General features: G+C 32.5%; 1 protein-coding gene across 3 annotated transcripts in view; it reads right to left on the bottom strand.

Annotated features, from left to right (window-relative positions):
- Positions 1-22,461, bottom strand: part of LOC127277003 (glutamate receptor ionotropic, kainate 2-like) — a 590,803-nt gene that overhangs the window by 303,238 nt on the left and 265,104 nt on the right. For all 3 annotated transcript variants that reach the window (XM_051297788.1, XM_051297790.1, XM_051297789.1), the window contains one exon: positions 8,524-8,742. In XM_051297788.1, the coding sequence (XP_051153745.1) occupies positions 8,524-8,742 (219 nt within the window). The remainder of the gene's footprint in view (positions 1-8,523; positions 8,743-22,461) is intronic.

The following is a 22,461-nucleotide window of genomic DNA, read 5'->3' as shown; positions in this document are numbered from 1 at the left end:
ATGTGACGGCCTTTCACACAAAAAATGTAACGCATTACAAAACTTACATTCTACATTTATTAAACCTAAATAATTCTGTGGAACTTTACTTTCATTGAAATCTTTAAAAGACATTATTGCAACTCCTGCAGTTTTTTTATTCCAATTATCGTTTTTACATGCCAAATTCTTTTCATGACGCACTTTTTTTCATCTTCCGTTTCCGTAGAAAATTTTTTCTTCTTACATGACAAATTATTTTCTTGACGCACTTTCTTTTCATCTTGAGTTTCCATTGATATTTTGCTTTTCCTACATGCCAAATTTTTATCCTTGCGTATTTTCTTTTCATCTTCAGTTTTTATAGATAATTTCTTTTCTTTTGCATGTCAAATTTTTTTTTGCGCTCTTTCTTTTTTATATCTGTTTTATTACGATTACGTTTTCTCAATCTCTCATTCTCCTGTCTTATTATTTTCTGCTCATATGTAATTCGCGCCTAGCCTTCCTTTTTCTTCCCTTCTCTTTAATTGCTCGAATTATCTTTTTATCATTTTCTTTACTCAGAAAATTCTTCATTTTTAAATATTCATGTGGTGAAATTTTGTTCACATTATTATCAGTTGTACGAATTATTTTCTTTTCACTAGTGTCATTTAGAGAATGTTTAATTTTTAAATATTGTGTTAATAGAACTCTGTTAATATTATTACTGTGCAAAGTATTAAAAACAGAACAAGAGTTTAAAATATAATTTTTATGTTCCTAAGTTCAATTTATGAAAAGACGGTTCTAATTATTCTCTATTATCGAATTCCTATTGTGAGACGTTCTTACTGCCAGAAAATGATTTAAGCGATTATTTTCAAACATTGACTTAAAATGGTTTCTCATTTTGTTATTATCAGTTTCACAATTTACACGGTTTGGCATTACGTTAAATAATACAGATGTTGCAAATGCTATTGCATATACTCCACACTAAACACTACCAAAAAGTTGTTGATTAACAGCTTCAAAAACTACTGTTGGTTTAAAAGGGAACAATCTAATTAAACATTTAATTTGATGCACATTTAAACACCCCTCATTAAGGCTATCAAAAATATAAAGCCTTACTCTATCGTAATAAACATAAATTCAGTGAGCATAATTGTTATTACCGCTAAAAAGTATTTGAATATGTTTATCACCTTCTCTAATTGGGACAATAAAATCAAGCATTTGTACATACAAAGTACTTTGCACATTGAAAAATGAATTGGAATCTTTTCTTAATAATTCTTCAAATTTGTACATATGCATGTAATTTAACAATTTATTTCTATTTTCAATAATTTTTAAATCTTTATCACTTAAAATAACATACTCTTTTATGTTGGCCATAGTATACTTCGTTTCATTTTATTTTTGATTGATGAAAATCTAAATATCTTTAACCCTTTTGCTCACTCTCTCTAATATAACCAATTTTGTCTTAAATTCAATACAACCAATTTTGCCTTTTATCCAATAAAACTACCAAATATCCAAAAGAATGAGAGAACTATGAGTAACTATGAATCAGTAACTACTGATCAGCCAATAAGTGCAAAAAGGACACTCTTATATGAGTAATCAGTAGTTCATTACAAATAACATATATACGTATTTATACCTGTATTAAAACCCCGGAACAAATACCACAAAAAAACCAACCATTGGACAATAGAACCTTTGTTAATGGGGATTAACTCTGAGGACCCAGGTAATAATTTCTTTTTTCACATTTATTATATAGAAAAATAAAGATGTACCAACCCTTGGCCAATAGAACCTTTGTTAATGAAGATTAACTCTGAGTACATAATGAAATGTACAGTAGGTTTACATTGACATCAGCACGTCCGACGTCTCGAAATTTTTTCCGTGTATTATCACAAGGAAATATAAAGATAAAAGTAAAAAACTGAAGAGGTAATGTATATCTTTCTTTCTCACATCAAGGAATATAACATATAATTTTCATTTAATATTGCATTTCTCTATCTAGAGGATTCACAATAACATAAGAATATCTTCGCCTAAAAATCTTACTCTTCTTTCTTTCTGTTTTCAAAATAAAAAAAATATGTATATACCAGTATTAGACTCTCAGAACAATTACCACAAACAATACCAATCCTTGGACAATAGAGCCTTTGTTAATGAAGATTAATTCTGAGGGGCCAGGTAATAATTTTTAAATTTTTTTATTAAAATTTTCTGGGGCTCTAATACAGGTAGGGGAGAGTGATAAACAGTGGGACAGTTTAAACAGTAGGTCACTTTAATTTTCTGAAAAACTACTAAAGAAACTCGACCAAAATTTAAATGTAAACCATGTTTATGACAACAAACTATCTATACGCATGCGCATTTATACTTACACAGCGACTAAAAATGTGATTTTTATGCTAAAAAACATTAAAAAATTCAAACTTTATAATTAATACAATTATTGTTCGGCAACATTTGAAAAATAACACTTCATAAGAGAACGACTATTCAATTTTTCCTCCAAATTGTTTTTATGTTATGACGAAATTATGACGTATGATCAGCAGTACTGTAAACGTAAAAAAAAATAATAACAATTTTTTATATGAAACTTGACATCGTATTATAAAAATGTAAAATATTATTAAAATATAAGTGTTTTGCAACATTTGTTAACGTTATTTAATGCAAAACATATATATTTATAAAGTATAAAGCAGAATATTATTATTGAAACAAATATTCATTATTTAATAATAGGTGTCCCACTGTTTAACACAAACCTTGAAAACAAGAAAAATGTGTCAAGTTCCAAAAACTTGAAATTTTTCTATTTAATAACAATATAATTTAAATAGAATATATGCATTATGTGGAAAAGAGTTCAAACTTTATGGTAATTCCAAAAAGTGGACAAAAATATATAAAATTGAAAAAAAGTGATCTTATGCCATTTTGAATTGTCTAGATAGAGAAACGCAATGTTAAACGAAGGAAGTACTTATGTTATATTCCTTGGTGTAAGAAAGAAAGGTATGCATTACCTATTCAGTTTTAGACTTTCTTTATAGTTTTTTTACGTGATAAAGGGACAAAGAAATTATTACCTGGGTCCTCAGAGTTATTAATTAATCCTCTTTAATAGATTGCAGGTCAAGCGAACCCTCATTTGCAAAATAAAGATATATCTTTCTCTCTCCATAACTTGTTCTTTTCTCTGTCACCGAAAACCGAGCAGGGGTCCGGACGGAATGAATGAATGAATGAATGAATACCAAGATTATTATAGTTAATAATCGAATCTTTAAAATTAACTGTTAAATCGGTAGATTTTGCGGCCGCCGCCATATATTACTGATTCATCAGTAATTGATATTTTACTAATTGAATTAGTAAATTTCTACTAATTATAAGTCGCTCTATTATCGCTATGACAATTAGTATATTTCTACTGATAATCAGTAAAATATGTCTGATTCAGATTTAGAGAATAAGGTAAAACGTTTATCAAGAAATTTTTATTTTAATTTAAAGTTAATGAATATTAAAGATTGTTCATTTATATGATTGTTGCTATATGCAAAAATAAAAAAATTAATATTTATGTTTTGACTGATTTTGCTTTACTGATACCCGTTGATACTGCAATGAAAATGCATTTAGATAATTAAGTTAGGAAAACTACGTTCTACCAGGAAATGGAGGGGTTTACAGCGAAAGTCTAAATTAGTCTACATGGGGGGAGGGGGGGTCAAAAACTGACAAAAGTAGGGCTACGTGGTTTACGAACGACCCCTTAATCTAGAATAATGAATGGAAAAATCTTAACCTTTTAGAACGTAATCTTTAAGATCTTTTTTCCATACATTATTCTTGATCATGCCAGAAGTCAAAAACATTAGTACGAAAGTAGGAAAATTGTATATTTTTTCTTAAGTCCTTTTCGGTATTATAATCGCAAGAAGAATTAAACAAAAATTTGATATACATTAAGACGCAGAATTTTATCAGCTTTCCAATCACCTAAATTTTAAGTCCTTAACTTTTTTCTAACTTAAGGGGTTTCCTAAATTTTTTTGCCCTAAAATAGAAGGTTTTTAAAAGATCGTGTACTCATAAGTTTTAAAATATAATTGATCAAAAGTTTTTACATGTTACTATATACGTCAAGAACTATTTAAAAAAAAATTGCGATCTTAAAAAATATTATTATGCTCCTTCTACAGAGGTCGCTATGTACACTGGTCAAAATCAAAGTCCTTTACGGTAACCACTGTAGCTCATCGCAGAATCATCTAAAATAAAAAAATCAAACGTGATTTTAAAGTTTAAGACCTAATACAGGTCCTAAACCTCGAGATATTAAAAAAAATCAAAAATTAAAAAAATGGCAAGCTTTGGAACCCAAAAAACTGAAAAAACACCATTTTTTGACAATCAATCACTCACAAAAACCTGATTATTGAATATTTTAAATATATTAGAGGTTTAGGGCCTGCAAAAACTTCCACTGAATCGAATGCAACTTGAATTTTTGAAATCGGTCAAACGGTTTTTGAGTTCTACTGGTTACCATTTTTAAATATAGTGTTTTGAGAAAAAAGCGTTTAAAGTTTTGATATCAAAAGGTTATAATTAGTCAAGCAGAAGTAACTAAATCAGCTTGAAAATTCTTACTGAGGGGTTTTTGGGGTCGCTGATTACGAATATGATGTCAGATTTTAAAAATTCAAAATGGCGGATCCAATATGGCGGACATGAAAGTTAAAAATCAATTGCATTTACTCGAAACTTGGTACTCGGGGGTTTTTGGGGTCACTGATTACGAATATGATGTCAGAATTTAAAAATTCAAAATGGCGGATCCAATATGGCGGACGAAAAATTTTAAAACTAATCGGATTTGCTCGAAAATGATGAAATGATATGAATATGATGAATTGTCCGTACTGGGTCCATGACCATGTCGGGTTTATTATCAGCAAACCAAAAAACCTTTTTTATATTTGAATTTTCGAATTCTGTCATCATATTCAATCCAAGCATTTTTTAAATTTGTCCGTCATCTTGGATCCGCCATTTTGAATTTTTAAAATATGACTTCAGATTTGTAATCATCGACCTCAAAAACCCCCAAGTAGTAAATTTCAAGCAAATCCAAGCATTTTTTAAAAACTCGTCCGCCATATTGGATCCGCCATTTTGAAATTTGAAAAATGGACACCGGATTCGTAATCAGCGACCCCATAAACCCCCGAGTAGGACATTTCGAGCCAATCTAAACACTTTTTAAAAAACTTGTCAGCCATATTGGATCCGCCATTTTGAATCTTTAAAATCTGACATTAAATTCGTAATCAGAGACCCCAATAACACCCCGAGTAACGAATTTCAAGCAAATCCATTCGCTCGGTTTATCGTGGACACGAAAGGGTTAATTATACGATCTGTAGACGCATATATATATATATATATATATATATATATATGTATTTTGTTAAATAACTTAAGATTTTGAGCGAATTACGATCTAATGATTTAACCACACATTCTTAACATACTTTCCTATCAAAAAATGAAGAAAAAAAAATTCGATTTTTTTGACCAAAAAAATTTAGGAAACCCCTTAAAATATGTTGCTTTAGAGTCAGCACCAAGTTTCCACTCTACGCATGTCAAGGGAACTGACAATTTCTTACGGTACTGTACATAAAGACCGAATTTAAAGCCAAATCTTATGGGCTTCCTCTTAATAAATTTTTTAAGCGATGTTCGTGCATAAGATTTTACGATCGATTCGTCTATTGTTTTGGTTGAAAAAAAATTTTCAAAAACAGCGATTTTTTTTATGTTATCCTCCATATTAGTTCAACGGAGAGGTCAAACACTATTTTAAGCTCAGAAACTGAAAGAGCGACCTGCAATATTCCTTAAAACACGTTTTCACTAAAATATTTTGTCTTTGAATGTTACAAATCTTACGTTCAATTCGAGGTAAAAATTTTGGACTTTTGTCCGTTAATAGGTTAATTGTATATTTTGGATAACTATATACAAAATTTAAAAATAGTCAGGGTTACCAGGTGTTCAGGCGCTGCCGTCGCCATGCTGGTAACTAGAAGTTTTAATAATTGCACTAACATTGTTTCTTTGTTTTGATTTCACAGCATTCATGATTGAAAATACTCTTTCGACCACGGCATTACTCGACGGCAATGTTAGTGTTTTTAAGACAAAAACAGCTAATTCTCGGAAAACGAAACTGCCACCAGCATCTTGAAAGTTGTAAACTTGAGGCCAAAATTTACTGATTTTTTCAGGGATTTTTCCTCCACAAACACTTTTCCAATCAACAAGCGCTAACTTATTCCATTGAATCTCAAACATATCTAATTTCTCATTATCCAGAAATTCTTTGGCGAATGACAAATCCGTAATACTTGGTTGCATTTGATTTACACACATTTGGCAAGAAACATTTTAAACCCTGAAGTTGATTTAAGTATCTGGGAATTATTTTCGAAAGTTCGATGCATAAACGTTTTAAATATTTTAATGCGCGATCTTCAACATCATTTTGTTGTTGTTGTTGTAAAACTCTGTATATTAATAATGCATTACTATATTCTATGCCAAAATCAACTTCTGAAATTTTTAAATACGCCAAATCATTTTCAAAAGCTTCGAGTCCTGCATTTATGCCAAGATCGAGGAACGATTTCTTTAATGCTTTTCTTGCAAAAAGCATAATCAGACAGCTTAAATCGTTATAAAGTCGGCCGAGATCCACATCGTTTTGTTGAAATGAAAGATTCACACGTTGTACTTCACTTAAAATTGGCTTAAAATTGCAATTGTTGTTAAACATTTCTTTGATTAATCTTGATGTGTAACATTTTTCGCCTTCATCAACCACCAAATTGAAATGAGTTTTTTATTCAGTCCAGTTCTCCAAAATAACTTTAACCGCATTAAACATTGCTAACCATCTAGTGTCAGATAACTGGACGAATTGATGAAATTGTCGATTTTGGTCCCTGTCAGCTTCTGATTCACATGCGTTGAAAGTGTCCCACAGTTTCTTATACGCTCCTCTTCTTTTAGCAGAATTTTTAAACGAATTGTAAATTTCTTTTAACAAAAATTCTGCACTCGATGGAAACTCTTTGGCCGCTTCAGAAGCACAATTATCCACTAAATGGCATACACATTTAATTAATTGTATGTTAGGACTATACTCTTTTAATAGAGTGTACAAAGAATGGTTTTTGCCGCAATGATTGCTTCCCCCATCGGTTCCAATCCCAGATATATTTGCTAGTTTCAGTCCAATTGTTTTAAAAAATTCTCTAACCCGGTTCCTTTTCCGACCTGTTTGACAATTTCACACAAATCAACGATGCTTCGAATGACACGCTATGTACGTCGAAAATATTAGATCTGAACACTTTTCTTTTTCGCTAAAAACAATTTTGATATCTTGCGTTATTTTTCTTTTGCTATCAAATCTCGTTTTATTAGAGACATGCTCTTTTGTTTGCGAGTGCCTTTAAAGATCTGTACAATGAGCTCGCAAAGATTTCCTACATATTTTGCAATATGTTTCTTGAAAAGAGTTTTCTTCAGCTTCTTACAGCCATCCTGAAATATTAAAATTTTTTGTAAATTCTTACAATTATCCTCTTCGCTATTTTAAAATTGCACAATCGCTATATGCTTTAAATTAAAAGTCATAATTTAAATAAACTATTTTATATTTGTTTATTTTTCAATTAGTTTGTTTATTTTTAGGTTATGTTGATTTATGACAATAATTCGATAATTTATTCAATTTAACAGTATCACGAAATATTTGAAAACAATAATATTTTCTATATACATACCTTGAGCCCATGGCTGTTTTTACCAATCGGGTTTGTAGTATCGCACTTTCTCGGGATATTTACTTGATTTTGACATTTTAAAATCGTTCACGAGGACAAAATATGCATTAACAAAATGTCTTTGTCATTACTTGCGATCACTTAGTTTCAGTAACTGTACAGTTATAAACGTTATAAAGCAGACGAAATCGACAGGCAGCGTTCACACTCTTTACGCGCGGATAAATATATGCGAAGTAAAATAAGTTGTTATAATTGGTTTTGCTATACTCAAACCTTCCAGTTCTTTGGACATTTCAGCTTATCAATTTAGGGTTATGAAAATCACTAGGGCGTAAATAAACAATAAAGAATAAATGCAATGAAAATTTCAAATAGTAGTATTTATTATCTGTGTCATCGCCAAAAATCGCAAATCCAATTTGCAAATCGCCATACCCTATTGAAAAAACACATATAATTATACGTATAATAATATGTATTATTATACGTATAATTATACTTGTTTTTTTCAATAGGGTAATTGGATCCAATCGCCAAATATAGAAAAGTGGTCACCAAAAAGAGTTTAAAATCGATAGAATGGATAAATCGCCAAGTCTGGCAACCCTGAAAATAGTTATTTTAAATTGAACAAACTTACTATTTTTGTGGTGACTATGAATGTTTTTGAAGCAAAAATTGTATCCGTGTAACTTTTGACGGAATCAGCAGGTTTTATTAATTGCAATCCTTCACCGACACTCCATTTATGAGTAGTGACATATTCATGATGTTGAAATGAAATTACGGATAAATATAATATTCTTTTACCTTCCTTATCAAATTGTAATTCTCCTGTGAGTCCATTGGTCATTGACAACTGAAAGAAAAAATATTAGTCATATTTTGAATATTTTTATTTCCTGAAGAGTGAGAAGTATCAAAGTGATTGTAACCGAAATTTTGTGAGAGTCAAGTAATCTTGAAAGTAATTCAATGGTATACGTATTAATAAGCTCAATTCAATTCTTTTCAATACGATTTCTAAATTTTATGCAGAAAAAAATTTATAATGATCTGCAGATTTCAACATTTGATTTTCAGTGCTTTAAAAGTGTTTAAAAAAAATTAAAAAAAACGACATACACTACCGTCCGAAATTGTGCGAACTCTGCTTTTTCAACAACTATAAAACTGTTCAAATCTTCAAAAATATTAAAACTAAAATTTTTTCCTCTTTACTTTATTAAAGTTAATAAAATTCTGAAAGAAATGACACCTTGACAAAGAGAATATGTTAATTTTTCAATTAGATATCTAAGAAAAACCCAATTTTCAATGTTTCTACTATTTTTTTTATTTCTCTGGCAAAAATTAATATTTTTAAACGTTCTTAGGCTCATTGAAATCGTATTTTGTTATGCAATTCAAATTATATAAAACAATTCATGTACACATTCTTCCCTAGCGTATGCAAACCGTGAAAGTTGGCTCATAAAATGTCAAAAAATTGTGATTAATATTTATATGACAAAAAATGATCAGTAAAATGTATAAATCTTAAATTTACTTACATAAATCAGAGAAGTTTAGAATGATATATTTACTTGATTTTTAAACATTATATTTTATTGTAGAATTAAATTTAAATTTTTTGACATTTTATGAGCCAACTTTCACGGTTTGCATACGCTAGGGAAGAATGTGTACATGAATTGTTTTATATAATTTGAATTGCATAACAAAATACGATTTCAATGAGCCTAAGAACGTTTAAAAATATTAATTTTTGACAGAGAAATAAAAAAAATAGTAAAAACATTGAAAATTGGGTTTTTCTTAGATATCTAATTGAAAAATTAACATATTCTCTTTGTCAAGGTGTCATTTCTTTCAGAATTTTATTAACTTTAATAAAATAAAGAGGAAAAAATTTTAGTTTTAATATTTTTGAAGATTTGAACAGTTTTATAGTTGTTGAAATAGCAGAGTTCCCACAATTTCGGACGGTAGTGTACTACAATAGAATACATTGGAATTCACTTTTATGTAAAAGTGTGCCCCCTTCACTCCATTTCTGGGCCCTCGAATTTCGCATTTAAACATAGTCCAAAGTGCTTTATATTGAAGGATAATAATTCTATAAACGTTTAGAGTTGAGCATAACCATTGTTTTGAATATACAATGTTAAAAAAGGTTTAAAAAAGAGTTAAAAAGTGGTTACAATATAACAATTAAAATACTCTCATATACGCTTGAGGTGTTTGGGATCGCTGATTATGTACCTGGCATCAGTATTCAAAAATTTAAAACGGCGGATTCAAAATGGCAGACATGATTTCTAAAAATCGCCAAAATCTGCTGGAAACTTGTTACTCGGAGGTTTTCTGGGTGGCTAGTAGTAGGGCTGTGCCAGTTCTATAAAACAGGTAATGTAGGTATCTACCTTACCGACATATGGTAACTCTACTTTACCCTTGGTGGATGTTACCAACCGTTGTCGCGAGATGGCGCTGTTGCTCGCGGGAATTTTTGAAATTTTTAACCCGTTTGATCACCTTCCTTACCACCCACTTTCCACCCTCTTGGTCAGACACCACACCCTTATTTGCATATGTCTTTTTAAAATTTAACCCTTTTGGTCACCTACCCAACCTCCTAATTTGCATATGTCTTCCCTATGTATAAACATATACTGTCCCAAAAAATCAAAAATCATAATTAGAACCTCGAGGAACAAAGGGTTCACGAGATACCGCGCAGGACTGTTGGAGTGTTGGTGGTTGGGAGTGAGTGGTTGTGGGTGGTGCACAGTGGATGACTCAAAAGTAAAAGCTGAGCGGCAGATGAACACGTACGGTCACCGGGCCCGTTGGTAGTCCATGCGTCAAGTGGGGATGGAGTTCAGTGGTGGGATGTTGTGAACCCACATTCCTCCCAATTGGTCACCCTCAACCACCCACTCATGACTTTAAAAGCTTCCCCCCCCCCACTTTCCACCCACTAATTTGCATGCCGATATTATTTTCCGTGGTATGTAACTATTTTACCATATACTTATCTTGTTTTTCAAAAGAGGGTGCCACTTTTTAAGACTTTTTTTCATGGTAAGTCCCTATTTTTCAATGGTAACTCTACTTTACCATAGATTGGTGTCACCGACTGTTGTCGCAAGATTGCGCTGTTGCTCCCGGGAATTTTAAAATTTTTAACCCGTTTGCATATGCATTTTTTGAAAATTCTATCCACTTTCCTCCCACTTGGTCACCCGCTGCCACCCACTCATTTGCTTATTTCTTTTTCAGCTACCCTCCCAGTTTCCACCCTCTTGACAACCAGAGTGGGGTTTAGAGTATATGTTGAGCTGCATGCGCACTCCCCCTCTCTCTCTTTTCATCAACTTGCGTGCGCATTATTATAATAGAGTAGGGATACAGAGTATATGGTGAGTTGCGTGCGCAGTTTATTTTTTTTAAGTTGGAGTGAAAAGAAGTGGGAGAAAAAGAAGAGTGGGGTTGATGGGATATAATGCAGAACACAAGCCCAGAGATAGTATCACTGTTACAGATATACTGAAGCAACCACATCAACAGCAGCCACAGCATTAGCATCACTACTCCATCTTCTATAAGGTATATATTCTACTTTAACTCCTTTTTTTAACCCACTCCCCTCCCGGGTTAATTTTGATTTTTATATTAAAATTTTTCCTTTACTTATGTTTACAGATTTAAAAATAAATCATGGATTTACAAAACTCAACGCTATTGGTCACATATAAAGTTTCCTGCCAACAAAAACGCTTGCTGATTTGACTCCAAATGCTTTATATACTGTAACTAAAATAAAGAGGGTACAGACAAAATGCGGAGGTAGGATTGTAGCAGAACTAGATACTACATTCAACACTTTTCTCCTAGCGAGGTTCGCGGAGCTGCTCGAAGCTGAACCTGCATCTTTCACAATGATTGAAGAAGCCGCGCAATCTCAAGAATTACAATTGAAATATATCGGCGGAAAGTTTAATGTAATCAAATTTGAATATAAGTAATATTTAAAAAAATTATTAGACTATAAAATAAAAAAATAATTGTAATATAAAATTGTAAATATTCAAAATGTGAGAAAAAATAAATGTATAAATTTATATAAAAAATTGTTTCTTTTCTTATTTTACCTTCATTATTAGTCTTAATACTAAGGGTATAGGTTCAAGTAATAAATAGGCGTTTTTTTATTTTTTAAATCTAATAAATTAATTTATTCAGATAAAGTATTTAAAATTTATTATATATACGATTCAGAATATTTGTAAAAAGATTTTAAAGTAGTATAAGTACAATCCACTTCATTGACACCATCTGAAAAATTTCTCAATTCATTCGATACATTTAGAAACCAATTTCGAAGAATCATAACAATGTTTACAGCACAATGGTTAGTTTGTGTATTATGATCCCTGTTGAAAAAGATGACGCAAAAAACAACGTGAAAAATTATGTCAAAAATTACGTGCAAAAAGTCTTCAAAATTGACGTCAAAAGCGACATGAAAAAGTACTTCAAAAAGGACATAGTTTTTTGGGATAAAAAATGATGTCATTTTTTACTTCATTTTATACGTCGTTTTTTATGTATTTCCTTACGTCGTTTTTTAGTTCATTTCAAAGGATAGATTTTTTAAGGTGTTATACTGTAAAATATAAATAAATTGCAACAAATTTGCAATAATGTACATAATTTTATATAAAAGTTAAACGTTTAAATGGTCAAATAAAAATAACAAAATTTAGTTCCTAATTGAAAGTTTAAGAATATGCAATCCTGATTAGAAGATAATTATAAAATTGAAATAATTGTTTTTGTTTATTTAATAAAATTCCTAACTGCAGAAGCTACTAACATAAGATTGCTGATCATTATATGTTTTTTATATTATATGTTTTTTTATTTTCTTATATTTTAAAATTTGCATAGATACCTCTATAATACTATATATATATATATATATATTGCGTCTCTCTCGCACTCACGCTTGCCTATGATCAGTTTGAAATCATTCATACGGTATATACACTACCGTCCGAAATTGTGCGAACTCTGCTTTTTCAACAAGTATAAAACTCTTCAAATCTTCAAAAATATTAAAACTAAAATTTTTTCTTCTTTATTTTATTAAAGTTAATAAAATTCTGAAAGAAATGACACCTTGACAAAGAGAATATGTTAATTTTTCAATTAGATATCTAAGAAAAACCCAATTTTTAATGTTTTTACTATTTTTTTATTTCTCTGGCAAAAATTAATATTTTTAAACGTTCTTAGGCTCATTGAAATCGTATTTTGTTATGCAATTCAAATTATATAAAACAATTCATGTACACATTCTTCCCTAGCGTATGCAAACCATGAAAGTTGGCTCATAAAATGTCAAAAAATTGTGATTAATATTTATATGACAAAAAATGATCAGTAAAATGTATAAATCTTAAATTTACTTACATAAATCAGAGAAGTTTAGAATGATATATTTACTTGATTTTTAAACATTATATTTTATTGTAGAATTAAATTTAAATTTTTTGACATTTTATGAGCCAACTTTCACGGTTTGCATACGCTAGGGAAGAATGTGTACATGAATTGTTTTATATAATTTGAATTGCACAACAAAATACGATTTTAATGAGCCTAAGAACGTTTAAAAATATTAATTTTTGCCAGAGAAATAAAAAAAATAGTAAAAACATTGAAAATTTGGTTTTTCTTAGATATCTAATTGAAAAATTAACATATTTTCTTTGTCAAGGTGTCATTTCTTTCAGAATTTTATTAACTTTAATAAAATAAAGAAGAAAAAATTTTAGTTTTAATATTTTTGAAGATTTGAACAGTTTTATAGTTGTTGAAAAAGCAGAGTTCGCACAATTTCGGACGGTAGTGTATATATACACGGAGATTCTTTTATTGATGGAGAGAACTGGGACTCGTATATTTTATTTTGAATGGGGAAAACTGGAATTTGTTGTAGAGTTCAGCATCGTATTTGGATAATTTTTGGGACTATTTGTAGAAAAACAAACAAAAACTCGCTGCATTGTTGATGAATGTTGACAAGATGAAAATTATATGCACTGGTTCGTATAGTTAATATTCACTTAATTCATTATTGTTTTGCTTTTTCTTATTATTTTATTTTTGTAGGATTTCTTTTTGAAAAATTGGCTTCGGTTTCCTGTTTGATGATGGTTTGTATAGTTTTATAATATTGTTTTTGATTTTAATTAAAAGTTTCGTGAGAGTAATTATAAATTTTCTTTTAGCTACTGAAGATAATTTTTCAATGGTATGACTCTTTTGTTGAACGGGAATGAAATCTGGGTCGTTTGCTGGATCTGATGCAGGACACATTTAATTTTGGAAGGAGCAGCAGGATTCAGCATCGACTATTATTCAGACAGAGACGTCAAAAGCAACTCTGTCCTGGAGCATCACATGAGGCGCAGGTGGAGGAGGCGGTGGAAAATTGTTGTTTCTTCTACGTCTGCTAGATATCTTTCGATAGCATAGGTAGATATTGCGAGACAGGATCAGCATCAATAGCAATAGTATAACCTTGAATCCAATGGCGATGTAGTTTTTCACATCTAAAATGCCTCCTATTAGTGGAATTTCCATCCTTTCTTTGCCGTGGTGAAATATTCCAGATAGTTTTTATTGAATGGGATTTTAGACCTCCTATTTTTACAGAAGAAATAAATGTTAGAATTGAATTTAAATGAAAACAGTGTTTGTATTTGAATTTCTCCAATACATACTGACATTAGGACTGATACTATTCACACTCGTTTGGTCGTACATGCGTATCTGACATTCCGAGTTCCTTTTCGTAATAGGTAATAGTTCGAAAATGCCCTCCAACGACTAACGCTTTCCTGAAGTGAGTTTCGAACAAGCTTTCTATAGTAGATTGTCGCCAGTCATTTTCATTGTAACGTTCTATGAAATTATGGTCTATATATTCGAAATCATCTTTTAAATACCAAGGATAGGGTATGTTTATAATTTGATATTTTGACTCTTCTGCTTCTTTAAACAATGGTGGTAAATCAAAACATGAACACAAACAACTTGTAAATCTCCTATTTATAGGTATTTCATGAAAATCAGTTATTCCTATTTTGTTTAGTTTATTTTTCCTAGCTTTGTGGATAGGTGTCTTGAATGGGAGAGACAATGGGAAAGAGACGTGTAAGCATTGACCATCTGGTAGAAATTGTAAAGGCCTAAAACAGCAATTCATGTTGTTTATTAGATAATATATCCAGGAAGAAAAACCCATATCTAGACCTATTTGAAGAGTGAGTGTATTACTGCTTAGAATAACATACACTACATAATTATACAAAAGGCTTTTTGGATCTATGATTTTAATAGATCTTAGTATAGCATACAGATTGGGATATAGACAAATAAAACCAGATTTTAATCGAAATATTGTCCTTTGTCCAGAAAATACTTTTACTGTCAATGATTCGAGAATTTCATTGTCGGATTCATCATAAATGATCATTGTTTGACCAGCAACTCTAACATCATGAATATTTTGAGCAGTTTTTAGACAATCTAGCAATATGGCATTATATGCTAAATTAGCTAGTGTTCTTGGGATTTTCCATGATTTTTCGAAATCCTTTAATAATCTTTTGATAATTAATGGTGGATTTTTCCGACTAATTTCCGAAATAGGGACATCTTCTACATTGGGGCGCAAGACTTCTAAAAATGCACTCATTTTGAGTTATATATATATATATATTTTTTTTTTAAATATAATTAAACGGGATGTTGATGATAATATTCTACAGTTAGGCTTGAAACTAATCCTAATTTTATAGCAGTTTTAGTTCCAATTATTGCAGAATTAAATTGAAAAGATGATTCCGTATTAGGGTCTATAACTAGAAAGAAAATTTCATCACCGTTAACTTCTAATTCTACACTTCCAACTACTAAAAGAAATTCGTTTCCTATTTTCTCTATAGAATGACTAATATTTTCATATTCCACGTTTAGAAGATTTACAGAAATAAAATTGTGTTTTGTTTTTAGAGATAGTAATACGTCTATTCCGTCTGCAATTAAATCTGGGGACATCAGCGTTATATATTCTTCTCCATTTAACACTATTTCATCCTCAAAATTGGCAGGTGGCATTTTTAACGCTTAAGTACATATTGTTTTTTTTTTTTAGTACTCCTTACACAGTTTGCTTCAATCTCTTCACAACCTGATAAAAGAGAAAAGATTTTTAATTAACAATACGTCATCATTAATTTATCTTTATGTTTTGAAAATCTTTCGTTATTTTCATCTTCTAGGATTACATTATTATTTTGAGTAAATCCTACTACGGTATAAGGACCTTCGGCTCTCTTATCGAATTTATTCGCTCGGATTTCTTTATACGCGAACACCTTGTCGCCAATTTTCGCTTTTAGAGGGCGGGCAGTCCTATCATGATATTCTTTAGACTTTAGTTTCGCTTGGACAAGATTTTTGGCAGCTATTCCCTGAATTTCGCTCATTCTAGTTATAAGTTCTTTTAAATAAGATCCATAAGTCTCAAGCTCTGGTCCTTGGGGAAATGAACTTGGAATTCTAGCTAGTTTTCCGAAAACCAACTCGTAAGGAGTGAAATTAGTTGCCTCGTGAACTGATGTATTATAATTAAACATCGCAAAAGGTAAAAGACGATCCCAATCGTCAAAATCCTCAGCATAATGTTTAATAAAATCTCTCAGCTCAATATGGCTTCTTTCTAATGCTCCATTGGTTTGAGGTCTGTAGCCAGAAGTGGTAATTTGTTTAACTCCAAAAATTCTTTCCAATTTTCTCATGAGTGAACTTATAAAACTTCCTCCTCGATCAGTAAGAACACATCTAGGCGCTCCAAACTGAGAGAATAAATGAGTAGCTACTGCATGAGCAATTGTGGTTGTTTTTATATCGGAAATAGGGACTGCTATGCAATATTTACTGAAATTATCTGGCATAGTGAGAATATACCGATTCCCATTTGGGGTAGTAGGTAATTTTCCTACGGTATCTAGGGATACTTTGTCAAAAGGGCCTGCAGGAGTATCGGTTATTATCATTGGTTCACGAGTACGAGCTCTAACTAATTTATTTTGAAGGCAACTCTGACATCCTCGTATAAATTCTGTTATTTCATCTCGCATTCGAGGCCAAAGGTAGCGTTCCCTAATTCGTCTATATGTCTTTGTTATCCCCTTGTGACCTGCTAGTAGACTTTCGTGATATTCCGAAATAATTTTTGGCCTCAATTCTGGGGGTGGAACTTCAATTTTTCCGTGGCACAATATCATAGTGATATCGCCACCGCGGAATATTTTTGTTAATAATTCTGTCATTTTACCTTGGGGAAGGGAACCTAACAAATCACCTGTATTTGCCATACGACATGTAGATCGAGTATCTCGGCTCAAAGCTAATTTAAGATTTTTCAAACCTACAATTACATTTCGCCAGTCAATTTCGTCATAATGTCTTTGTTTAACAATTATTGAATAGGTACAATATCGTCCACTAGGGGTAATAAGTATCTGACCTATTTTTGGTCGTTTTTCCTGCAGTTCTTGAAGATCGATTCTCTCGGTTGCCACTAAAAGTTTTGAAATAGCATCAACTGGTTCACAATCTTCTGACATGAAATGAGCATAATTGTCTCTTTCATATGTTAATGGTTCTGACCATTTTTGAATTACGTTATTGTTAGTCAACACGTCTTTCGTCATTTTAAAGTCATTGTCATCAGAAGTATCAGGAAAAGATGGGGAATCATAATACGGAATACCTACACCTTTGGAAGATTTTTCTATGGGTGTACACTTTGTTCCCGACACATTATCATTAGTTTTTTCCTGTAGTCGGCGTGGCACAACACTAGATTTTTTCCCATTTTTGAATCATTTGTTTTCATGTAGACAAATAGAGTAGATTGAGCATCAGGAATGACGGAAAATCCAGGTGTTTGAAATATTGATCCTTGCCATTGGGAATAATCCTTAGCGGGGGAATGCATGACATCTGGATCGTCCCTGAAACGTACTGTACTCTGTCTTCCTTCAATTTGTTTAGCGGGTAATGTAGGCGAAGGTCGCGGCGAATTTTCTATTTCAACATTTGAAACTTGGCGCTTGTTGTAATTGTCTAGAAATTTTCTTATCCTTTCCGTGAATGCATCATCTTCGACATCACTATTTTGGCATGGATCCAGGGCTTCTAGAGTATCAAGGAGTTCTTCGTCATTTTCACCTTCCGATACATGCGTTAATTCTGGACGAGTAAATTCTTTATCCATTCCTTCGTGGTCCCATGCTTGTTACTAAAACGTAACCACAGAATTGATTTAAATGAAGACAGAACAGATGTGAGGGAAATTTGTTACAGAACACAAAATATAATATAACAGGATTTCCCTCACATCTGTTCTGTCTTCATTTAAATCAATTCTGTGGTTACGTTTTAGTAACATTGTGGCGACCGTGATAAGACTCTATTTGAAGAATTTTGTGTGTTGGCGAATTTTGTTAAAGGCGTGTTCAAGATGGATGCCATGAAGAGAACTCGAACGATCCATAGAGCAGCGTTTACGAAGACTCTCAGTGAGTTGAATAGTATTCTGGAGGATGAGGATCCCGATAAGGATCAGATGGCGATTATTTTCGAATTACTGCAAGAAAAAATGAGCGAATTGGATAAGGCCTCGACAGCGGTTTTTAATGTGATTCTTTCACAGGACGCGAGTGTGGATATCAGCGCCATTTTTGAAACCGAAAGAGCGTCTACTGATGAGTATCGGAAACGATTTCTGTCTGCGAAAAGAAAAGTGTCTCATTTTTTAGAACCGTGTCAAAGTACAAGATCTTTTAATTCAAGTCCGGTAATAGTGCCTGTGAATAATAAAAAAGTTTTTCAATTGCCGAAAATTGAAATAGTGAAATTTTCTGGAAACGTTCGTGACTGGTTAATGTTCTGGAATCAGTTTCGGAAAATTCATGAGGACCAGGACATCGACGCGGAAGATAAGTTCCAGCATTTGATTCAATCGACTGAACCAAAGTCTCGAGCCTCTGAGTTGGTCAATAGCTTTCCGCCTACGAGGGAAAATTATGAAAAAGTTATTTCTAGTTTAAAAAATCGGTTTGGTAGAGACGAATTACAAGTAGAAGTTTATGTACGTGAATTATTGAGTCTCGTTTTAAATAACGTAGTACGAGGAAAAGAAAAGGTTTCTCTTGTTAATTTGTATGATAAACTAGAAACTCATATGAGAGCGCTGGAGACTTTGGGAGTCACGTCTGATAAATGTGCGGCCATGCTGTATCCGTTAGTGGAATCGTCACTTCCTGAGGACATTTTGAGAGTATGGCAGCGTTCACAAGCGTCAAGTAGTGCGAAAGATTCGAAGGCACGTTTGACAAAATTAATGGAATTTTTATGCGCAGAAGTTGAAAATGAGGAACGAATCAGTATGGCGGTAGCTGGATTTTCATTGGGAATTTCCGAGAGAAATAAACGTCATAAAATAAGAGAAGATTCGCGTGAAGTGGCAACTGCTGTTGAACTGTTGACAACTGGAAAGGAAAGATCTGTTGAATGTATTTTTTGTGAAAATAGTGAGCACGATAGTCAAGACTGTTTTAAAGCTAAAAAGATGTCATTAAAAGAACGCCGTGATATTGTAAAAAAGAGTGGTGACTGTTTTAATTGTCTGAAGTCAGGTCACAGTTACAAACGGTGTAGATCCAAAGTAAAATGTGGTTGGTGTGGAAAAAGGCATGTATTATTGATGTGTCCTGGACAGTTTAAAGGTGGTAGTAGTGAAACAAGTGCGCAAGGAAAAAGTGAAATAAATCAAGAACATAACTTAGCAAGTTTATCAAATATTCCTGAAGTTTATTTACAAACACTGTGTGTAACTATGGTCAATGGTAATCGGGAATGTATAGTACGAGTGTTAATTGACAGTGGTTCCCAACGTTCTTATGTGACTCGTGAAATTGCAGAGAGATTAAATTATACACCGAGTCATACTCGCGAGTTGACACACTCACTTTTTGGTGGCGCTAAATCTCAACCACAGTCGCATCATGTGTTTTTAGTGCATTTAAAAAATTTAAAGGGAACTTATGCGTGCAATTTTGAAGCAATGGATCAAAATATTATTTGTGATGACGTCTCGCGTATTAAATCAGCTGAATGGGTGCAAGAACTGCACAATAAGGGCGTGCACTTATCTGACATTGGGGAAAACAAAAAGTCTATAGATCTTCTGATTGGTGCTGACGTTGCAGGGAAATTGATGACGGGGAGGAAAATTGATTTGGAGAACGGATTGACAGCTGTAGAAACGCATCTAGGATGGACAGTCATGGGAAGAAATTCTACAGTACGATCAAGGTGCGATATGGTTCTGTTTGTTAATAGTTCAACTGTTGAGGAGTCTACTGTATCTGATCTTTGGCGGTTGGATATTTTAGGAATTGATGATCCGACAAGGAGAAAAACAAAACAAGAGAGAGAAGCAGATGTTGAACAAAGATTCCAAGAGACAACTGTTCTTAATGAGAAAAAGAGATACGAAGTTCTTTTGCCATGGAGTCAGGATCACCCCCCTATTTCATCGAATAAAATTCTTGCAATGAAGAGATTAGAAAATACGCAAAAAAGTTTAAAAAAGCGTGAACTGTTTGAAGAATACGGGGTTTTTTGTGAATGGGAACGGGACGATATAATTGAAAAAGTGCCTGAGAATGAACTTAATAATCCGTCACATTATCTACCTCATCGTCCAGTAGTAAAGTTGAGTAGCAGTACAACTAAAATACGGCCTGTCTTCGATGCGTCAGCTAGAGAGAAAAATTTTCCGTCACTCAATCAATGCCTGGAGAAGGGACCCAACCTAATCGAGTTGATACCATCAGTGTTGCTGGGATTTCGCAGAGGAGAAGTGGGAGTCATCGCTGACATAAAAGCAGCATTTTTACAAATTAGTGTTGCTCCTCGAGAACGTGATTATTTGCGGTTTTTATGGATCTCTAACAGTGAGGTGACAGTTTATGGTCATAAAAGAGTGGTTTTCGGGTTGACATGTAGTCCTTTTTTATTGGGAGCTACTATTGATTTACATTTAAAGAAAATTTTGAATGGAGATATAAAGTCGAGTGCAAGCAAAGAAATAATTAAAAAAATGTGCGAGTGTTTTTATTCTGACAATTGTGTGACCAGTGTTGACTCTGTTGAGGAATTGCAGTTATTTAAAAAGGAAGCAACGAGTGTTTTAAAATCAGCAAATTTCGACCTTCGAGGGTGGGAGTTCACAGGAGATATAAATAAAAGTGTAACGTCTGTGTTGGGTTTGTTGTGGGATAAAGTCACGGATCAACTTTCTGTCAATCTTTCGTGGCTACCTGATGTGCAAATTAGTGGCTTGACAAAGCGTGTTATATTGTCTGTGGCTCAGCGTGTTTTCGATCCAATTGGATTTACTTGTCCTGTTATGTTACATCCCAAACTCATGTTACAAAACCTGTGGAAAGAAAACATTCGTTGGGACGAAGAGTTGACGGGAGAAGTGAAGTCTGATTTTCTTAAGTGGTTAAAAAACTTATCTGATTTAAATTCTGTGAAAATACCAAGAAGGTTCGGTAACGTTATCGAGAAAAGTGCAATCAGTTTTCACTCATTTTCTGACGCGAGTGTTCTTGCTTATGCAGCAGCACTATTTATTCGAGTTGAAGTGGGGGACAATGTGGAAGTTCAGCTGATTGGTGCGAAATCACGTATTGCGCCAACGAAAGATACGACCATCCCCAGATTAGAATTGCTTGCAGCGACGATATCAGCAAGATTAACTAATTCTTTAATAAAAGAGTTTAACCTTGAGAATCCTGAGATAATATACTGGTCTGATTCAACCACTGTTTTGACGTGGATTAATAGAGAAGCTCAATGGAGTACATTTGTTTGGAATCGAGTGCAGGAAATACGTAAATTGACTGAAGGATCTGAGTGGAAACATGTTCCTGGAACGGAGAACCCGGCCGATTTGCCATCGAGGGGTTGTTCTGTATCGCAGTTACTTGCTTCGAGATGGTGGGAGGGGCCAAGCTGGTTAAAGTTATCTCGAAGCAATTGGCCCAACGTAGAACATCAAGTCGACGAAAATGAAATAAATGGTGAGAAAAAGAAGTCAGCGGTAAGTTTAACAACAATTGTAAATGAAAAATCGGTCAATAAATCTGTAAACAATTTTGTTCTTTTCAATCGATATTCTGAATATAGTAAAATTGTCCGAATAGTTGCTTGGTGTAGAAGGTTCATATTAAATGTAAAAATAAAAAAGTTGGAAAAAGAAAAAAGAAAGTTAACGAATTTTATAACTTATGATGAAATTTTAAATTCTGAAAAATTGTTATTAAAATTAGCTCAAAAAGAAATGTTTTTAAATGAAAAAGATGATAAATTAAAATATCTTGATGTTTTTAAAGATGAGAGTGGATTGTTGAGAGTA

The sequence above is a fragment of the Leptopilina boulardi genome, unplaced genomic scaffold (assembly GCF_019393585.1).
Source record: "Leptopilina boulardi isolate dan_hultmark-lab unplaced genomic scaffold, ZJU_Lbou_2.1 LbouV2_162, whole genome shotgun sequence".
In the NCBI taxonomy this organism is placed as follows: domain Eukaryota; kingdom Metazoa; phylum Arthropoda; class Insecta; order Hymenoptera; family Figitidae; genus Leptopilina; species Leptopilina boulardi.
Note: the sequence above shows the minus strand (reverse complement) of the source record. Positions and strands in the feature narration are given on the sequence as shown.